The sequence below is a fragment of the Chiloscyllium punctatum genome, chromosome 45 (genome assembly GCF_047496795.1).
Source record: "Chiloscyllium punctatum isolate Juve2018m chromosome 45, sChiPun1.3, whole genome shotgun sequence".
Classification (NCBI taxonomy): Eukaryota; Metazoa; Chordata; class Chondrichthyes; order Orectolobiformes; family Hemiscylliidae; genus Chiloscyllium; species Chiloscyllium punctatum.
Window position 1 is genome coordinate 58,870,136 of NC_092783.1, and position 20,638 is coordinate 58,890,773.

Sequence of the window (20,638 nt, forward strand, 5' to 3'; positions counted from 1 at the left end):
CCACCTCCAAACGGACCCCACCACCAGGGATATATTTCCCTCCCCACCCCTTTCGCCTTCCGCAAAGACCGTTGCCTCCGTGACTACCTGGTCAGGTCCATGTCCCCCAATAACCCACCCTCCCATCCTGGCACCTTCCCCTGGCACCGCAGGAATTGCAAAACCTGCGCCCACACCTCCTCCCTCAACACCATCCAAGGCCCCAAAGAGGCCTTCCGCATCCATCAAAGATTTACCTGCACATCCACCAATATCATTTATTGTATCCGTTGCTCCCGATGCGGTCTCCTCTACATTAGGAGACTGGACACCTCCTTACAGAGCACTTCAGGGAACATCTCCGGGACACCCGCACCATCAACCCCATCGCCCTGTGGCCCAACATTTCAACTTCCCCTCCCACTGTGCCGAGGACATGCAGGTCCTGGGCCTCCTCCATTGCCGCTCCCTCACCACATGACGCCTGGAGGAAGAACGCCTCATCGTCAGTCTTGGAACACTTCAACCCCAGGGCATCAATGTGGACTTCAACAGTTTCCTCATTTCCCCTCCCCCCACCTTACCTCAGTTCCAACCTTCCAGCTCAGCACCGTACCCATGACCTGTCCTACCTGCCAATCTCCCTTTGCACGTTGGTACAGTGGTTAGCACTGCTGCCTCACAGCGCCAGAGACCCGGGTTCAATTCCCGCCTCAGGCGACAGACTGTGTGAAGTTTGCACATTCTCCCCGTGTCTGCGTGGGTTTTCTCCAGGTGCTCCGGTTCCTCCCACAGTCCAAAGATGTGCAGGTCAGGTGAATTGGCCATGCTAAATTGCCCGTAGTGTTAGGTGAAGGGGTAAATATATGAGTGGGTTGCGGGCCGGTGTGGACTTGTTGGGCCGAAGGGCCTGTTTCCACACTGTAAGTAATCTAATCTAATCTATCCGGTCCACCATCCCTGCCCCCATTCACCTATTGTACTCTTTGCTACCTTCACCCCAGCCCCCCCTTCCCCTCCCATTTATCTCTCCACCCTGGAGGCTCCCTGCCTGCATTCCTGATGAAGGGCTTTTGCCCAAAACGCCAATTTTCTTGCTCCTTGGATGCCGCCTGACCTGCTTTGCTTTTCCAACACCACTTTAATCTAAACTTTGGTTTCCAGCATCTGCAGTACCCACTTTTGCCTAGCTTCAAGATTCTATCAAGAACATAGACATTAAGATGTTTCTGCTTCTGGTGGTGGAGGGATTGGAGGCAAAATTACAGCACAGGACATTCATTAACAAAGCTGGCTTGGAAAAGAGAATATCAGCCACTTCCTTCTGAAGTGTACCTTTACAAAAATCCCCAGAGAGACACTGGGTGGAATACTATAGGAATCCGAATGATGTGTGGGCTATGATGAGATTTGCAGCAGAATAGGATGAGAGGTCCAATGAGGACCATCTCAATTTTAGGAGCACCTCGCTCTTCCTCTTTGTGTGTGAGGTTAGTTTCTCGTTAGGAAGCAATGAGTTACCAAGTCAGGGAGATTATCACTTGTTAAACGCCCTAATAATGCCACAACTCACCTCGCTAATATCCAGCTTCCAATCTTACCAAACGCCAGATATCGCGAATCCTCGACATGGCAGACCAAGCGGGGACCTGGTGATATCAGCTCACCATGCCTCAAGCAGCGCCTCAGGGCACCATCCACAGGCATGAGCTGTATGCACCCCTCATCCACTATCATCGGCATCTGACATGTGCCAGCCTCTTATGATCCCCTTGGGACCTCTCCAATACACGAGCAAGATACTCAGAAAACACACTTGCATGGGAAGGCACATCAGTAACAGGCACTGAGAGGCTGCAGTGGGGATATTGTGGTCAGGGATGGGTAGTTCACAGATTGGATTAGGCTGCACTTCAGGAAAGCTTGTTTGCTGTCTTTGTATTTATTTTGAAGTGTTTTCCTGTAGACACACAGCATCCTTCTCTTGCTTTGCTGAGAATGCTCCCCTACACATTAACAGCACAGAGGTGGAACGAGTGGAGAGTGTCAAGCTCCTGGGAGTGGTCATCAATAACAAGCTTTCTTGGACTCTTCATGTGGACGCACTGGTTACAAAGGCCCAGCAATGTCTCTTCTTCCTCAGGCAGCTGAGGAAATTTGGCTTGACAGCAAATACCCTTGCCAACTTTTATAGGTGCACCATCGAGAGCATTCTGTCTGGATGTGTCACTACCTGGTATGGGAACTGTACCATTAAAGATTGGAGACGGTTATAGATAGTAGTGAACTTGGCCCGGACAATCACAAAGGTCAACCTCCCAACTATAGAATCCATCTACTAGGCCAAGGAAAGGCCGCCAGCATTCTCAAAGATCCATCCCACCCTGGCAACGTTTTTCTATGACCTCTACCATCGGGGAGAAGGTACAGAAGCCTGAACACACGCACCAGCCGGTTTCGTAACAGTTTCTACCCTACTGTTGTTAGAATACTGAATGGACTCACAAACTCTTAACATTCACCTGTACCTGTGTTTTTGTTTTTGCTGCTGTTTACCTATTATTTACTTATCTATGTTACTTAACTCTGTGATCCACCTGTATTGCTCGCAAGACAAAGCTTTTCACCATGTCTCGGTACATGTGACAGTAAATTCAATTCAATTCAATGTACATTAGGGCATTCATACAACTAGGTGGCATGCCTTGTTAGTCAGCAATTCTCAGTCAAGGGGGCAGATATCTTGCTGTAGTGCAGTGTGTGACATCCAGCTCACACCTGCACCATGTGCCAGCTACTAACTCAGTAAACACACTGAGCAAACAGACAGTCAACTCTCAAAGTCTTAGGGGCACAGTCCTAACTGAAGGCCATGGAAGTACCTGTCAATTAGGGGGTACGAACATAATAAGTCAAAGAGCAGCCTCTGATAGCCCTCCAGGGTGTAGTGATTGTAACGAGGTCAGCCAGATGGACGTCATAGAGTATGAGCTCCCCAATTGGGCCTGTTAATCAGGGAGCCCTGGCTGACAGATGTAAACAGGAGTGTCAGAGGTTCTGTTGACTCTGAGAGCTGGCTCTGAGGGAGCTGGATCAGTGTCAATGACTCTCCACATGTGAAAAAAAAGGAGTGGCTTGATGACGGGATACCAATCTCTGTGGAGTTGTTTCTCAGGGGATTGGCTGCACTAACATATGGCACAAAATCTCACTAGACCTCACAGCAGAAACCTCTCTGGAAAACTGAGTGCAACACACACTTCGCTAAAAGAATCATAACATTCAGCATATTGATTTTTGTCACGGTTTCTTGTGAGCAGCTCCGCAATGCAGGACTCTCTGCTCCATGATCTGGTTATGGGCGTGCAATTGAAGATAACCATCAAATGGTGCTAAAGAACCAGCAACACACTGAAAGAACGTTGGTTGGCCTGAAACCTGGTGGTCTTCCAAAGAGCTGTCGAGGAACAAGTGTTGGATAATGTTAGGATGATGTGCTGAGGGTCACACTCCCAGCTTCAGGCAGCTGCTGTAGTGGCTGAATATGGAAAACATACAACTTTAGGCCCTCCTGCTAACATACACCAAGGGACGAGAACTCACCTACAACCTGAGGGCCGCTTGCACCATAGAATGTTTGACACGAAATGTATTTGAACATTCTAAGGATAACATGGATGATAAATATCATGAGTCATCTCAAGACAGTCTCACACACAATCTCATACTGAGTTGAAAAAAAGAATGAACTGTATCATGTCAAATGTAAACCTGTACAAATTTTACAAATATAGTATAGCTTTTGAAACAAAAATAGATCCAATAGGGGGAAAACCCTCATTAGCTGTAAAAGTGGTGAGAATAGGAATTCATTACACAAGGAGTACTTGACACAGATGCATTTAACATGAAGTTGGAAAGACAGATGAGGGAGAAAAGAATAAGTTGCATTGATAGGGTTAAATGAGAAAGAATGTGGGAGCATAAATACTGACAGGAGCCTGGCTTGTCAACTTGTTCCAATGCATTACATCTGTGTCATTTAAGCACTGTATGATCTGAAAGAGGAGCTCCATGATGTTAGCAGCAGAACCAAACATTTATATTTCATTCATGGGCTACAGGCCAAGAGCAAAAGTACAGAAGAACATGTAACAACACTGCACTTCCGATGAAGTCACGTGATCAGTGTCTCCATCCCAGATGCTCGACTTGGGGATACTTTCAGTCATTGCCACACTCTACTGGTTAATCAGAGAATGGCAGAAAACATTCTAGACTTGGAAACAGATTATTATAAAATGTTCAAGGACAAAGGAAATTTGATGATTAAAAAAATATTCACTGAGAGATTTTGCGCTTGATTTGGTACGGTTGTCCAAAACTAGAGGGCATAGGTTTAAGGTGAGAGGGTTTAAAACGGACCTAGGGGACAATGTTTTCACACAAAGGTTGGTGCATGTATGGAATGAGCTGCCAGGGGAAGTGGTTGGACACTGGTACAATTACAGCATTTAAAAGGCATCTGGATGGGTATATGATTTGGAGGGCTATGGGCCAAATGCTGGCAAATGGCACTAGACTAATTTAGGATATCTGGTCGGCATGGACGAGATGGACTGAAGGATCTGTTTCCGTGCTGAATCTCCTTGACAGGCATGGATAGGATAAATAGACAAAGGCTTTTCCCTGGGGTAGGGGAGTCCAGAACTAGAGGACATTGAGTCAGTGTGAGAGGGGAAAGATATAAAAGAGACCGAAGGGGCAACCTTTTCATGGAGAGGGTGGAATGTGTATGGAATGAGCTGCCAGAGGAAGTGGTGGAGGCTGGTACAATTACAACATTTAAAAGGCATCAGGATGGGTATATAAATACGAAGGGTTTGGTGGGATATGGGCCAGTTCAGACTAGATTGAGTTAGAATATCTGGTTGGCATTGACAAATTGGACCAAAGGGTCTGTTTCCATGCTGTACAGCTCTCTGACTCTTTAGCTATCTTACCCCAGAGATGTGAGAACAAAATCCAGTCTGACATTTAAAGAGTGCTGCACTGACACAGATCCAATTGTTTGGAAGAGACGTTAAACACAGATTCCACCTGGCCATCAGGTGAACATGAAACATTCCACTGCACTAATTTGCAAAGAGTAGGATAGTCATTCCCTGTGTCTCGGCCATTGTTCACATCTCAACCAATACTGGTAAAACAGCTGATCTGACAGATATCTCATTGCTGCCTGTGAGATCTTGCTGTATGCAACTTGACTATCTTGGCTTGTTACCTTATGACAGTGGTTACTATATAAATATCAGTCTCTCTTTTCAGTGTTACCATTAGATCCTGACCAGAGGCTTCTGGCTGGCTTGTAAACGACCTTGTTGGTTTAGCAGGTTGCTGAGTTTGCTCTGTTGCTTGGGCGCCAGGTGGGTGGACATTCATAAGTCAGATGTAGGTGTGGAAGAACCTCAGAAGGTTGCACCAGTACCAACCCTGTCCCCCACCCCCAGACCCCACAGTAATCCTATTTAACTTTGTCATTTACTGACGAATCATAGCGGACTTTGCGAACTAGAAAATATCTTCATTAAAATTACTGCTACCAAGAAGATATTGTGCACTCCATCAGCATAAGCTGAACCATCACTGATGGGCCTATACTTGGATAACTTTCTGTGAAATTACATATCCCATAATCATTACTTTCCATAATTTGTACAATAAACTCAGTTTTTTTCCTTGGCTGTTCAATTTGCACCATGCAACAGAGGGCGCTGGTAGACAGATGAACAAGCTAACTTTGTAACTAACTGCCAGAATGTGTAACTTTATCTTGGTGGGAAGTGAGGACAGTAATATATTCCCCATTTTTCCTTCAAGGCACCAGTACCTCTTATATTACAAATCTCCAGGCACTGGCTATCATGTGGGAAAGAAAAAAAACTAGCATTTCTATAGCCTGTTCTGAAGAAGTCATACAGGATTCAAAATGTTTAACTCTGTTTCTCTCTCCACAGATGCTGCCAGACCTGCTGAGTTTCTCCAGCATTCCCTATGTTTCTATCAGACTGACAGTATCCATGGGGACTTGCCTCTATTTGAGCATTTGTATAGTGCCTTTCACCATCTCAGGCCATTCCAAAGAGTTTAAGGTCATAAGGAATAGGAACAGGAGTAGGCCATTTGGCCCCTCGAATCTGCTCCATCGTTCAGTAGAATATTGACTGATCAGACATTCCTTACATCTACTTTCCTGCTTTATCCCCATAATCCTCGATTTCCCGACTGATCAAGAATCTCAGCTAAAGGAGTAATTTTCACTGTGGCGTAATATAATCTCCCTGCACCTCTCACAAACAACAAAATAAATGACTGGTTTGTAAGAAGCTAGGAGCCCCTTGAGCCTGTTCTGTCATTCAGTGAGATCACATCTAATCTACATCTGAACTCAGCACGTCTGCTCTGACTCCATGTCTCTGGAGTTGCCTATTGAATTCACAAATTATTGATTGGGCTAGAGTTTACTGTTCTTTTTGTTGGAGTAGGTTCGACACTTGCCCCAACATTTGAAGTATTTCTAATCCCTTTACCCAATTTGCCTTGCTCTAATTTTGAGGTTCTTTCTTGTTGTCGTAGGCTCTTTCACCAGTGAATGAAGCTTTATCTATCTATCCTTGCAATTCATTTCTGACTCTTAAAATCTTCAAACCACCATTCCCTCCCCCTATATTACAGAGAAATCAACTAGGCAAAAGTGAGGACTGGAAATTAGAGTCTAGATTAGAGTGGTGCTGGAAAAGCACAGCAGGTCAGGCAGCATCTGAGGAGCAGGAGAATCGGCATTTCGCACAGGATTCCTGATGAAGGGCTTTTGCCCGAAACAACGAACATACCCCTACATCTACATCTACCCCTTACCTAACACTACGGGCAATTTAGCATGGCCAATTCACCTGACCTGCACATCTTTGGACTGTGGGAGGAAACCGGAGCACCCGGAGGAAACCCACGCAGACATGGGGAGAACGTGCAAACTCCACACAGTCAGTTGCCTGAGGCGGGAATTGAACCCGGGTCTCTGGCGTTGTGAGGCAGCAGTGCTAACCACTGTGCCACCGTGCCGCCCACAAAGTGAGGACTCTGCAGATGTTGGAGATCAGAGTTGAAAAGTGTGGTGCTGGAAAAGCACAGCAGGTCAGGCAGCATCCGAGGAGCAGGAGAGTCGATGTTTCGGGCATAACCCCTTCATCATTCCTGAAGAAGGACTTATGCCTGAAATAAATAATAACCAGAACTGGAGCAGAATACCACAATCTTTCTTCACAGAATCTGTTGTGACCACCCACAAGGGCAGAGAGGACACTATCTGAGACTTCTGTGTACCCCTCATCCAACCCAATGAAAAACAAATCCACATCATGGTAGTCACTTGGGACAATGCTGGTTGGGAGGGCATTGAAATCACGACTGGGATTAACTCATTTGAGTTTCTGCTGTGTTGACACAAGTTTGAATTGTAACTTGCTCTTCTGATTAGCTTGGACATATAATCCCAAGGGGTGTTCCTTTAAAGATGAAGCTAGGGTTCCAAATATTTTGTTGAAATCCACAAGTTACCAGAGAACAAGCTAATGAAAGTCTGAGCCAAGCCAAGAAGAGACCATGAAAGATCAAACCGCTCATGACACTCTGTGAGGGACCAGCAGAAAGGGCTGTAATTGAGTGTCCACTGGCCCAGTATCTGCACATATTCCCCATCCCAACCTCAAGACCTTCCAGAACCCACCCATCAGCTATTGAACCTGAATACAGAGACCTCCTGCTATCTGGAATTCCACTCCTTCCCTCAGAGAGCAGATTTCCTACTGGATTTGGATGGAAGGCTGGCCATTTCATAGAGTTGAGGACAAAGTATCAAAATCTCCTGGCTTCACGGTGCTGAGGACAAGATAGTATCATTGCTGTCCTCAGACCACACCTATTGGATGACCAGATCATTGCCAATTGTAGCGAGCTAGCTGTGTGTAAAATAACTTCTGTTCTCATATATTTTAATAGTAATTACAAATTGAAAAGAAATGTTATTGATTATAAAGTACTTTGTGAGGTTTCAAGGTTTTGAAAGAAACAAAACTACATTATTTCCTCTGGGAGTCAGTGGAAGGTTGTAACAATGGTAAACTGAATACAAAAATATAATCAGACCAAATTTCAAAATCTACCCCATTCTGCAAACTGATTTTAAAGTTCATATAGAATCAACCTTTTCTTTTATCCCTTTTTCCTTGTCTCCCAAGGTTAGTTCCAAGAAATCTGGGGGTTGGGGGAGAGAATGGTGGGTGGAGGTGCATGAATGACCCATTGTTCATGATCTCTGCAGATGCTTCCAATTTCAATTCTATGCACTAGATGCTAGGAAGCATGCTGAAAAGTCTAAGAGAAGACCAACAGCTGAAACCAAAGCAGGCACATTGAACTTTATTCTATTTAGTAGATAAGTCACATGGATATAAAATAGCTAAAAGGAAAATAGATACATTGCTTATAGAATGTGTGTCATTGAGCTTTTCATTATGGTGTTAAATCTTCTAATTGAATATTTTCTTATACTTTACGTCACCAGCTTAACAGGTCTTAGCCAATGTTGATAACATGAGCATTTTTAATTGTGATTACGTTTGGGTTTGGAATCACCCCCTTATCATGATTTCTAATGACAGATTCTTTGGTCTTTTGAATCATGCTCTTGTTGGCCTGTTTAATGGCGAGATTTTTGACTTCTTCAGCAGCAATCCTGTTGGGCGTACGAGGGGCAGTTTGGTTGGGATATCGACTGGTTATCCTGATAGGTTTTTGGATGGTGGTCCTGTTGGGATTTTGGATCGGGATCCTGTTGAGTTGTTGGAAGGTCCTGCTGGGATTTCGAAAAGCACAACTGTTGGACTTTTCAGTGGTGGTTTTGTTGGCACTTTGAACAGTAGCATTGCAAGGAATTTTAATAGCAACATTATTTTGATTTCCAATGCCCAATCTCTTTTGGCTTCTAATTGTAGTTGCTGAGGGGTTCCTGTTGGTGACTATGATAGGATTTCTACTGGTGACGGTCAAAGACATCCTTCTTGGGCCTCTTGTGGTTGTCATCAAAGGATTATCAATGGCAGTGCTCCTTGGCATTGCAGTGTGAATCGCTGATGTTTTTCTAATGGGTACCATTCTTGGATTCTTCCTCATAGCTGTTGAAGTTCTTACAACGATTTTTGATCTAGGAATTTTCATGGCAGTCACACAAGGGCTTCTAGTGGTAGCTGCACCAGGTCTCTTGGTGGCAATTAGCCGCGTGCTTCGAGTGGCAGGTAGAGAGTTCCGAACAGGAGTTACTCTTGGCATTGTAACAGCATTTCCAGTAATAGACGTCCTTGTGTTGGGTACTGTGATGGCTGAAGGACTTGCATTGATGCTTGAGCCAAGGCTTTTAGTCAAATTTTTCCAAAATGTTTTAGCAGCAGTGGCTACATTTTGTGTGAAAACGCCCCTGTCAAGCACCTTGGGATGCTTTACATTCTCAAAGCTGCTACACAAATGCGAGGTGTTGTTTCTGGTTGTGATGACAAAAGGATGTTTACTGGTCTTAGTGGTCTGCCTTCTAGTAGTAATTAGCCCTCGATTTATAGGCATTACCACCCTAGGACCATTATTGGACACTATTCTTGAGCGCTTGACAATACCCCCCAAAGCCGTAAAATATTTTTTATCTGGACGCAGCAACCTCTTTGCATCAACAATTAAAGGGATTGCGCACCTTCGGCCATGTCCTGCCCCTTCAGGGCTGATACTGAAGTTTTCTAGATCTTCTGAGTCGGAGCCAATCCCAATAATTTCACTCAGACAGGAGGTGGTATCCATGTCAACTGGAAGAGATGTGACAGAAAGGTTTGTTAAACAACTAAAAGAAAGGGGGACTTCATCAGAAAATCATTTCTCAATGAGGACAAACTATAGGTGCATCTCGGTTCAACTACACTTGGTGAACTGTGCACATTCTGGTCTCTGCTGAACCATGGTCCTTCATGAGTAGAGGGCTAACGTTCATGCCCGTCCATTCCCACCTCAACAAATTCTGCACCTGTCATGACATGGAACTCTTCATCCACCACCTCTGTGTCTTCTTCTTCGACAAAAACTCCCAATTTCCCTCTGAGAACCCCTCCTCCCACCTCCAACCTTCCCCATCCACCTGGTCATCCTAGACCTCTTTATTGCTGACTGCTGACGTGACATTGGCTGCCTCAATTTCTCCAACCTGTGGTTCACCATCAAATCTGCTGACAAAGGCAGGGTGGTGGTAGTCTGGAGAATGGCCCTCTGTGTTGCAGAGGCTGAACACCAACTGTGACACCACGTCCTACCTCCCCTTTGCCCATGACCCCATCGTGGCCCGTCATGTCAAAATCACTCGCACTGTCTGTGTCTTCATTGCCTCCAGTGATCTCCCCTCCACTGTCAGTTACTGAATCTAGAATTTGTAATTAATCCTGGTAATGGTGACTATGAAAATCAATTGTTAAAACAACCTATCTGGTTCATAAATGGTAGGAAATCTGCCATCCTTACCCCGTCTTACCTACATGTCGCCACTGTTGACTCCTAACTGCCCTCTGTGATGGCCTCCCATGCTGCTCAGTTGTAATGAAGCGTGACAAATGCTCGGTTTGCCAATGATACCCATGGAAGAATGAAGAAAACAAAGCTGCCATTCAGGCATACCTTAATTTGATCATTAGCTGACCTTCACTCTGTACTTTTTAACATTCCCATGTCATACACATAGAACATAGATAGAACATAGAACAATACAGCACAGAACAGGCCCTTCGGCCCACGATGTTGTGCCGAACTTCTATCCTAGATTAAGCACCCATCCATGTACCTATCCAAATGCCGCTTAAAGGTCGCCAATGAATCTGACTCTACCACTCCCACGGGCAGCGCATTCCATGCCCCCACCACTCTCTGGGTGAAGAACCCACCCCTGACATCTCCCCTATACCTTCCACCCTTCACCTTAAATTTATGTCCCCTTGTAACACTCTGTTGTACCCGGGGAAAAAGTTTCTGACTGTCTACTCTATCTATTCCTCTGATCATCTTATAAACCTCTATCAAGTCACCCCTCATCCTTCGCCGTTCCAACGAGAAAAGGCCGAGAACTCTCAACCTATCCTCGTACGACCTACTCTCCATTCCAGGCAACATCCTGGTAAATCTTCTCTGCACCCTCTCCAAAGCTTCCACATCTTTCCTAAAGTGAGGCGACCAGAACTGCACACAGTACTCCAAATGTGGCCTAACCAAAGTCCTGTACAGCTGCAACATCACCTCACGACTCTTGAATTCAATCCCTCTGCTAATGAACGATAATACTCCATAGGCCTTCTTACAAACTCTATCCACCTGAGTGGCAACCTTCAAAGATCTATGTACATAGACCCCAAGATCCCTCTGTTCCTCCACCTGACCAAGAACCCTACCATTAACCCTGTATTCCGCATTCTTATTTGTTCTTCCAAAATGGACAACTTCACACTTGGCAGGGTTGAACTCCATCTGCCACTCCTCAGCCCAGCTCTGCATCATATCTAAGTCCCTCTGCAGCCGACAACAGCCCTCCTCACTGTCCACAACTCCACCTATCTTTGTATCATCTGCAAATTTACTGACCCACCCTTCGACTCCCTCATCTAAGTCATTAATAAAAATTACAAACAGCAGAGGACCCAGAACTGATCCCTGCGGAACTCCACTTGTAACTGGACTCCATGCTGAATATTTACCATCTACTACCACTCTCTGACTTCGACCGGTTAGCCAGTTTTCTATCCAATTGGCCAAATTTCCCTCTATCCCATGCCTCCTGACTTTCCGCATAAGCCTACCATGGGGAACCTTATCAAATGCCTTACTAAAATCCATGTACACTACATCCACTGCTCTACCCTCATCCACATGCTTGGTCACCTCCTCGAAGAATTCAATAAGACTTGTAAGGCAAGACCTACCCTTCACAAATCCGTGCTGGCTGTCCCTAATCAAGCAGTGCCGTTCCAGATACTCGTAAATCCTATCCCTCAGTACCCTTTCCATTACTTTGCCTACCACAGAAGTAAGACTAACTGGCCTGTAATTCCCGGGGTTATCCCTATTCCCTTTTTTGAACAGGGGCACAACATTCGCTACTCTCCAGTCCCCTGGTACCACCCCCGTTGCCAGTGAAGACGAGAAGATCATTGCCAACGGTACTGCAATTTCCTCTCTTGCTTCCCACATAATCCTAGGATATATCCCGTCAGGCCCGGGGAACTTGTCTATCCTCAAGTTGTTCAAAATGTCCAACACATCTTCCTTCCTAACAGATATCTCTTCTAGCTTATCAGTCCGTTTCACACTCTCCTCTTCAACAATACAGTCCCTCTCGTTCGTAAATACTGAAGAGAAGTACTTGTTCAAGACCTCTCCTATCTCTTCCGACTCAATACACAGTCTCCCACCACTGTCCTTGATCGGACCTACCCTCGTTCTCGTCATTCTCAGGTTTCTCACATACGCATAGAATGCCTTGGGGTTATCCTTGATCCTATCCGCCAGGGATTTTTCATGCCCTCTCTTAGCTCTCCTAATCCCTTTCTTCAGGTCCCTTCTGGCTATCCTGTATCCCTCCACTGCTCTGTCTGAACCTTGTTTCCTCAACCTTATGTAAGCCTCCTTCTTCCTCTTTACTAGACATTCAACCTCCCTCGTCAACCAAGGCTCCCTCACACGACCATTTCTTTCCTGCCTGATCGGTACATACATATCAAGGACACGTCGTATCTGCTCCTTGAAAAAGTCCCACATCTAGCAATCTCAGGCTTGAGAATTTCAATTGAGCTCCAGCCTCAACAGCCACTTGGTGGAGAATGGCTCCAAATTACCACTCACATTTGAGTGAAACCCTTTCTGATTTGACTCCTGAACTTAATTTGAAACCTGGATATAATTAATCTGCATTCCTCACAAGGGGAATTGCCTAATCTGCATCTATCCCAACAATCCCTTTGAACATTATTAATCACCTCCCCAAGAGCACATTTCATGTTTCTAATCATGATAAGGCATCTAATCTCAGTCCTCCAGCCCGTACTGCCCAGTCCTACCTGTTCCCTAAGATCCACAAACTCAACTACCCATCGTCTCGGGATGTTCCTGCCCTACCAAACTCATCTCATCCTATTTCGACTCCAGCCTCTCACCCTCGGTTCAGGCACTTCCCAAATACATCTGCAATACCAACCATGCCCTCCATCTCTTTAGCAACTTCCAGTTCCCTGGCCCCCAACGCTTTATCTTCACTATGGACGTGCAGTCCTTATAAGCGTCCATACCCAAAAGGATGGCCTCCAGGCCCTCCACTTCCTCTTCCATTCAGTCCCCCTCCACCAATACCCTCTTCCGCCTCGCCGAACTAGTCCTCACCCTTAATAATTTTTCCTTTAACTCCTCCCATATCCTCCAAATCCAGGGGATGGCCATGGGCACCTGGATGGGCCCCAGCTACACCTGCCTCTTTGTTGGCGATGTTGAACAGTCCTGATTCAGTACCTACACGGGCACTGTGCCCCAACCCTTCTGCCGTTACATCAATGACTGCATTGGTGCAGCATCCTGCAACCAGGCTGAACTGGAAAAATTCACTGACTTTGCCCACAACTTTCAACCCCACCCCCCCCACCGACCCCCAAAATTCACTTGGTCCTTCTCTGACACCTCCCTCCCCTTTCTTGATCTCTTAGTTTCCATTTCCAGTGACAGTCTCCAGATGGGCATTTACTACAAACCCACAGACCTTCACAAATACCTGTCTATACTTTCTCCAGCCCAGTGTCCTGCAAGAACTCCATCTCTTTCTCCCAATTCCTCTGCCTCTGCTGCGTCTCCTCAGATCCAAGTATCCCCTATTTCAACATGCCTTTCCTCCCTTTGTCATCCAGACAGCTCTTCACCTCACCACCTCCATTCCCCACTCCACTGCTCTAAATGCCCCCCTCCCAATGCAATAACGACAGAGTTCCCCCTTGTCTTCACCTACCACCCCACCAGTCTCCACATTCATTGCATCATCCTTAAACACTTCTGCCAACTTCAAGACCCCACCACTAAAAACATCTTCCCCTCCTCACCTCTCTCTGCTTTCCACAAGGACCATTCCCTTCACCAATCCTTGGTTTGTGCCACTCTCTCCACCAACACTACCCCCCCCCCCCCCACCACAACCCCCCTCACCTCCATCCAGGGCTCCAAACAGTCCAAACAGTCCTTCCAGGTGAGACAGAGGTTCCACCTGCCTCTCCTCCAACCTAGTTTACTGTAACCGTTGCTCCCAAAGTGGCCTTCTCTACATCAGGGAGATCAAACGTAAACTTATGGAATGGTTTGCCGAGCATTACAGCCCGCAGGTGCCGACCGGACCTCTCAGTCACCGCCCATTTTAATTCCCCTTCCCACTCTCTTTCCTCATATCACCACAAATTTCAAATCTTCAGTTATGTTTGCAATTCCCTTTTGAAGATTACTTGTGAGTCAGCTTCCCCAACCATGCCAGGCATATCCTAGCCATTATATTAGAAAGGGTAGACTCTGACAACACAGAGCATTCAACAAAAGTGCACAATATTTGATGGAACACACTTTAAACACACACCCCTGTGGAAAATAGTACACTGCCATCAGCATTTCCCTTCTTGTTTCAGGTTGCTGCTTTCTGTCTGTGGCAGTTTACTGAGTATGAGGGGCTGTTGGGATATTTAGGTTATGAGTCTGAGTTATGAATTTCCCACATTATGGGAAAATGTTCCCCTTCATGGAATGCCAACAATTTCAGGTTCAATTTCAGGTGGCATGGTGGCTCAGTGGTTAGCACTGCTGCCTCACTGTGCCAGGGACCTGGGCTTGATTCCCGCCTCGGCCGACGGTCTGTGTGGAGTTTGCACATTCTCCCCGTGTTTGCGTGAGTTTCCACTGAGTGCTGTGGTTTCCTCTCATAATCCACAGGTGTGCAGGCCAGATGAATTGGCCATGCTAAATTGCCTATAATGTTAGGTGCATTAGACAGGGGTAAATATAGAGTAGGTGAATAGGTGTGGGTGGTTACTCTTTGGAGGGTCAGTGTGGACTTGTTGGGCCAAATGGCCTGTTTCCATACTGTAGGGAATCTAATCTGTCGAGGCAGTTGAAGGAATAGGAGTCAATGGTTAATAATTATGACTGAACAAGAGGAAATTCCGAGAAGGTTTTGATGGAAGTGGTTTCAGAACTATTAAAGGTGAGATATCATGAAAAAGTCTTGAATATGAGGATGAGAATTTTAAGATTGTGGTATTGCTGGACTGGGAGTCTTTGTATGTCAGGGATCAAGAGAGTGGTGGATGAATGGGTCTGGGTGAATGGTAGGGTATAGGCAGAAGTGTTTTGAATGATGCGTGAGCCATTATTTCAAATGAACTCAGGCTGCATTAATATAGAAACATTGAAAATAGGAGCAGGTGTAGGCCATTCTGCCCTTTGAGCCTGATCCATCATTCAGTAAGATCATGTTTGACCATCCAAGTCAGTCCTCCATTCCCACATTCTCCCCAGATCCTTTGATCCCTTTATCCCTAATAACTAAATCTAACTCCTCTTGAAAACATTCAATGTTTTGGCCTCAACCACTTTCTGTGTGAAGAAAGTTCTCTGAAAGGCCTGTACTGCACTGTAATGTTCTAGTGTCTGTTAGAGGGTGGGAGGGACCATTGTAAAATGGGAGAGTGAGAGGGAAGGTAGGAGGAGGCTGAGGGAGGGAGAGTAGGAGGGGGGAGTCATACTACAGTTAATGTCTTGGCAAAAGAAATTGTGTTAAAATGTTTCCTACCAAATCTGTCAAAGATGTTGCCCATCTTAGTCCAATGTTAGTTTGCTCTCTTCCACTCTGTGTTGTACAGAACTGATAGCACACAGATATTTCAGTACTGTTCCAAAAATGGAGAGAAGAAAATTACAACAGAATCAGTATTATAAAGCTACCTGGATTATATCAGCATGATATTTGTGGATCTCAAAAATCAATAGGTTAAGATTACTTTTGTCTGAAAGGAAGAACATTGACTGCTCTTCGTATATTATACTATTTATACGTTAAGTTGGACAAATTTGGGTCAATACAGTGGATCTTTAAAAGTTACATATTCAAAATCACACTTTACAATAGGCTCTACCTTTGTGTTTATGGGAATGTTGAGCCGAAAGATCCAGAGGCAGAATGAGGAGAATATTTTTTACGCAGTAACTTATGAACTTATAAATGAATCTAGAATATCTAGTCAATAGGCCTGCTATGACTAGTCATAGAGATGTACAGCACAGAAACAGACGCTTCGGTCCAACTTGCCTATGCCGACCAGGTATCCTAAATTAACCTCGTCCCATTTGCCAGCATTTGGCCCATATCCTTCTAAATCCTTTGAAATGCTGTAATTGTACCAGCCTCTACCACTTTCTCTGGCAGCTCATTCCATACATGCACCACCTTCTGCAGGAAAAAGTTGCCCCTTTTAAGGTCCCTTTTAAATCTTTCATCTCTCACCTTAAGTCTATAATTTATTGTCTAAGAGTTGGACCAAAGGATCTTTTTCCATGCTGTATAACTCCACAACTTCATTCGCCTGGGTGTTTGTTCCTAAGTGAAAGTGTGCACGGTTTTCATACAATAATGTTGCTGCATTGTTGCCCAACTGTGGCGTCACTCACTATGCACGTCAATGCACAAGGAATGGCAAGAAGGGGGTAAGAAGGGAGGTTGGAAAGAAATAATAAAAGAAACGAAAAGCACATGGTGTGATACAGACGCACAGCTAAGAACAGTGGAACATTAAAACACCAAGTGAATCCAATTCCACAATTTACCCGTCCTGCATTTAAACAAAAGGTTCATGGTACCTCACACCCTCTTAACTGAAAAAGCCTAAAGCAATTTCTGACAGAAATAATGTTTTACACCTAAAACTATTTAGACTCAGTTGATTAGTGGTACAGTACCTGTAAAGTAACCACCAGGGAATCAAAGGAAATCTAAGTGTGCACTTAGACAGAATTTAAAGGCAATATGACTCCTCCCCAAACCCAATAAACTGATTCAATGCCTTAGCATCCAACCAGACCATTTGGAGTAAACTACAAAACACAACTTATACTGGCCGAGGAATGTACTGTGCGTGGGAAGGTAGCTGGCTTGTATAGAACCTCACTAATCACTACCATGGTGTACATGATGTTTTCGACTCTGTAATAAAAACATTCTTTGAAGAAAGAATGTTAGCAAGGCCCAGGCCACTAGTGTTTTTTTTACAAACAATCCTCCTTGCATATGCTTAAGAGAGGGAGCCAGAAAGGAAAAATTGCATTTTTAATGCAGGAGCCTCAGGAAACTAATGGACAATGTCTTTGTCCACCAGTTTAACATATGGTTAACAGGTCTACGTCAAATATCAGCTGCCAGCCTTTGTTCTGTGAACCGTACTTGTTCTCCTGAGTCTGGGTTCAAGTCCCCACTCCACAGATTTGAAACGAGGTGGAGCTTCTTGGAGCAGTGGGACTACTACACTGTAGGGTGGAACCATCTTTAGGATGAGATGTTAAATCCATCTACCCATTCAAGTGCATGTAAAAGCTTCCTTGGCTTTTCAAAAAAAGCAGGCCAGTACATCCTATCTATCCCTCAACTATTCCTAAAAGATAGATTATTTAGATATTGTATCATGTAATGGAATCTTAGTGTACCCAAATAGGCTACTGCAATTTTTAAAATTACAACAGTGGCTTAGCTTCAGAAGTACTGAGATTGCCACAATGTTGTGGAACATCCAGAGGTCATGAAGGTTGCTATATAAATGCAATATATTTCTACATTAAAAACTCTTCCATTTTAATAATGAGTCTGACTTTTTCTTTCTCCCATTCAGTATTTTTAAGCTCTCAATATCTTTAAACATTATGCTGACTCAGTGACCAGAAAGTTTATCATTGTAAATTTGAAAACACTTAAAATTCTAAATTTGGAAGAAAGGCAAAGCTTGGCTTTTAAAAAATTCTCTTGTTTTCACCACCTCTTCCCCATTGACATTACTGGGGAGGACCTGAGCAAACTCCTCCCAGACAGCAAACACCAACCCTGCCCTTGTTGGTTGACAAACTTCTTCAAGAAAATGATGCATCTAAAGAGAATCCAATGCTCAACCTGATCACAGATCTTTAGAACTTGTTTCATTGTTGCGGAGTCCTGATGATAAGACTTGGCCTCCGCTTCACTGAAGGATGGCATGTTCTCAGAGGTGATAGACAAAGATTATTTTTACTTTGAAGGTTAATGCTGGGAGATGTCAGTTTTGGGACTAAGCCACACTGACCAACAGTAGGAATTGCTTGCCTCACAAAACCCATTGCTCACCAGATACCAGAAAGGCTCAGTCATACACTTATCTCGTTTTGGCTCCTTTGCTTGTTCATAATTGGAGGGTGGAGGTCATTTGGCTCAAAGGCTGATTTGCGAGGCCAACAGCATGCATTCAATTCTTGCACCAGCTGAGATCCCCCTGAAGGATTCCCCCTTTTCAACCTTGCCCCCACAGCTGGGAGATGGTGATGCTCAGGTTTAAATCAACGAGGGAAAAAGTGGGTACTGCAGAATTCCTGATGAAGGCCTTTTGCCCAAAACGTCAATTTTCCTGCTCCCCAGATGCTCCCTGACTTGCTGTGCTTTTCCAGCACTACTCTAATCTTGATTCTCAGGTTTACCCTGACCAGTTGCCCCTCTCTCTCTCTCTCTCTCTCTCTCTCTAATGAGAGCTGCCCTATGGCAGTAGGACTATGGCGACTTTACCTTTTAATTGGAGGGTAGACCATCAAAAATGTGGCTTGTTGTTTTGTCACTCAGTCTGGGAACAGACACCCTTTTGAGACAAATGAGAAGAATGTCTTTACAATAGAGTGAGTGTGTTTCATCACCCCCTTCTCAAACGTAATTAGGGATGTGCAATGGCTAATCTTGCCTGTGATACCTGCACATTATGAATATTAATAAATAAACAAATCAATGAAATTGAAAGAACTGTGGATGCTGTAAATCAGAAACAGAAATTGCTGGAAAAGCTCAGCAGGTCTGGCAGCATCTGTGGAAAGAATAAAGTTAACACTTTGGGTCCAGTGACACTTCCTCAGAACAAACAAATGATTTTTCTTTAAAATGTTACATACAGCAAGGAATGCAATCTACATGCAAAATGATTATTAGTAATAAGGGTCTTGCACTGATAATGGAATTAGTTTGAAATTAATACAAGAATAACAATTAACTCCTTTGACAGTGTAAGATTTCTATGGAACAGTGAAGTAGAGGGAGTAAATGGTTTTCTTCACCTACAATGATCCTCACACCAGACAGGACTGTGATGTGAGTAATATTTTGCAGTGGAGAATTTGTAGTTGATTGGGCAAGAAATGTGGAAATTGTTTCTTTCTTCCAAAGCACTAGAGATAATATCTGGGGGCCAATCATCTCATGCATATACCAGCAGACCTCTTGTTGGCAGTTCACCCAAAAACCTGAACAGGATGGGGAAATAAGAACTTGTACACTTATAACAGCTGTCACTACTTTTAGCATTTTGAGATATCCTATTAGCTCACTTTAAAGGCCCCTATAGTAAAGTGGACAATCATGGCTGTTAATTTATGTACAGCAATGTGATAATGATCAGATTATCTATTTATCCAACGTGGGAAAACCAACATTTCTAAAAAAAACATGCTCAGTAAATGAGAAAGAATTCCCTCTTCTCTAGTTCAATATGAACTTTTATGTTCACCTAGTTGAGGGGCAAAGTCTAATGTTTCATTTGGAAGGCAGGACTTCTGTCAATGGGGATGGGAGTTTAACTTGGAATCTGTTCCCAATGTTGGAATCTTCCCAGGCCATGATGAGAAGGTGGTGAAAATTGGGAGCAACTGGCAGCAAGGAACCTCTCAATGTTGGGAGCAAAATTTCCCAATCAAGTGATGAACAGAAATGAGATTCTTGCTAGGAAGCAGCAAGAAACCACTTTGCATGCAATAACATCTCATTGTTAGTTCACATTGCCTCATTGATGTGTAGTTTCCCATTCCCCTAAGTGCTGGATAGAAACTAGATGGCAACATTGTCCAACATGGAAGTTAGCTCACGACTCCAGCTTGCACTTCCCAAACTTTGTCCTAGACACCAGTTACCAACGTCTGGCAGTAAGCTTCATTGGGAGAGACTGCACACATCCACCTTGATCTTGCTTTCAGATGTTGGGATCTAATACTAACCAAGCTCACCATGGCGTTATGGTGGGGTACCTCAGATCCACTTATAGTCTGCCCTTCAACACTGCACTTTGGAATGCCCACTGGCACCCATCACTGCAGAGCTGCTGCCAGGGCACATTGTACACAGGTGCCCAGCTCATTAGTTTGGACCAAGCTGCATTTCGGAGATCCTCGTTTTCTCCCTTAATGCCTGCGTGGATAGTTAAAATTGACACTTCCAAATAAACCTGTTGAACTATAACCT

The 20,638-nt window shown here is 44.5% G+C and overlaps 1 protein-coding gene across 1 annotated transcript; it reads right to left on the reverse strand.

Moving 5' to 3' along the window:
• Window positions 1-8,538: 8,538 nt before the first annotated feature.
• Window positions 8,539-19,045, reverse strand: LOC140467112 (uncharacterized). The gene is made up of 3 exons (XM_072563179.1): window positions 18,926-19,045; window positions 15,923-16,019; window positions 8,539-9,887 (listed from the first exon to the last, which is right to left on the reverse strand). Exons 2-3 carry the CDS (start codon window positions 15,945-15,947, stop codon window positions 8,614-8,616), a joined length of 1,299 nt encoding a protein of 432 aa, XP_072419280.1. The 5' UTR covers window positions 15,948-16,019; window positions 18,926-19,045; the 3' UTR covers window positions 8,539-8,613.
• Window positions 19,046-20,638: the final 1,593 nt, after the last annotated feature.

Bases quoted from the DNA above. Each gene is read 5' to 3' on its own strand.
- LOC140467112 (XM_072563179.1), bottom strand. From the start codon at position 15,947: ATGGGCAACATCTTTGACAGATTTG. The intron at 9,888-15,922 runs GTAGGAAACATT...CATCTCTTCCAG, and splicing joins CAACATCTTTGACAGATTTG to TTGACATGGATACCACCTCC.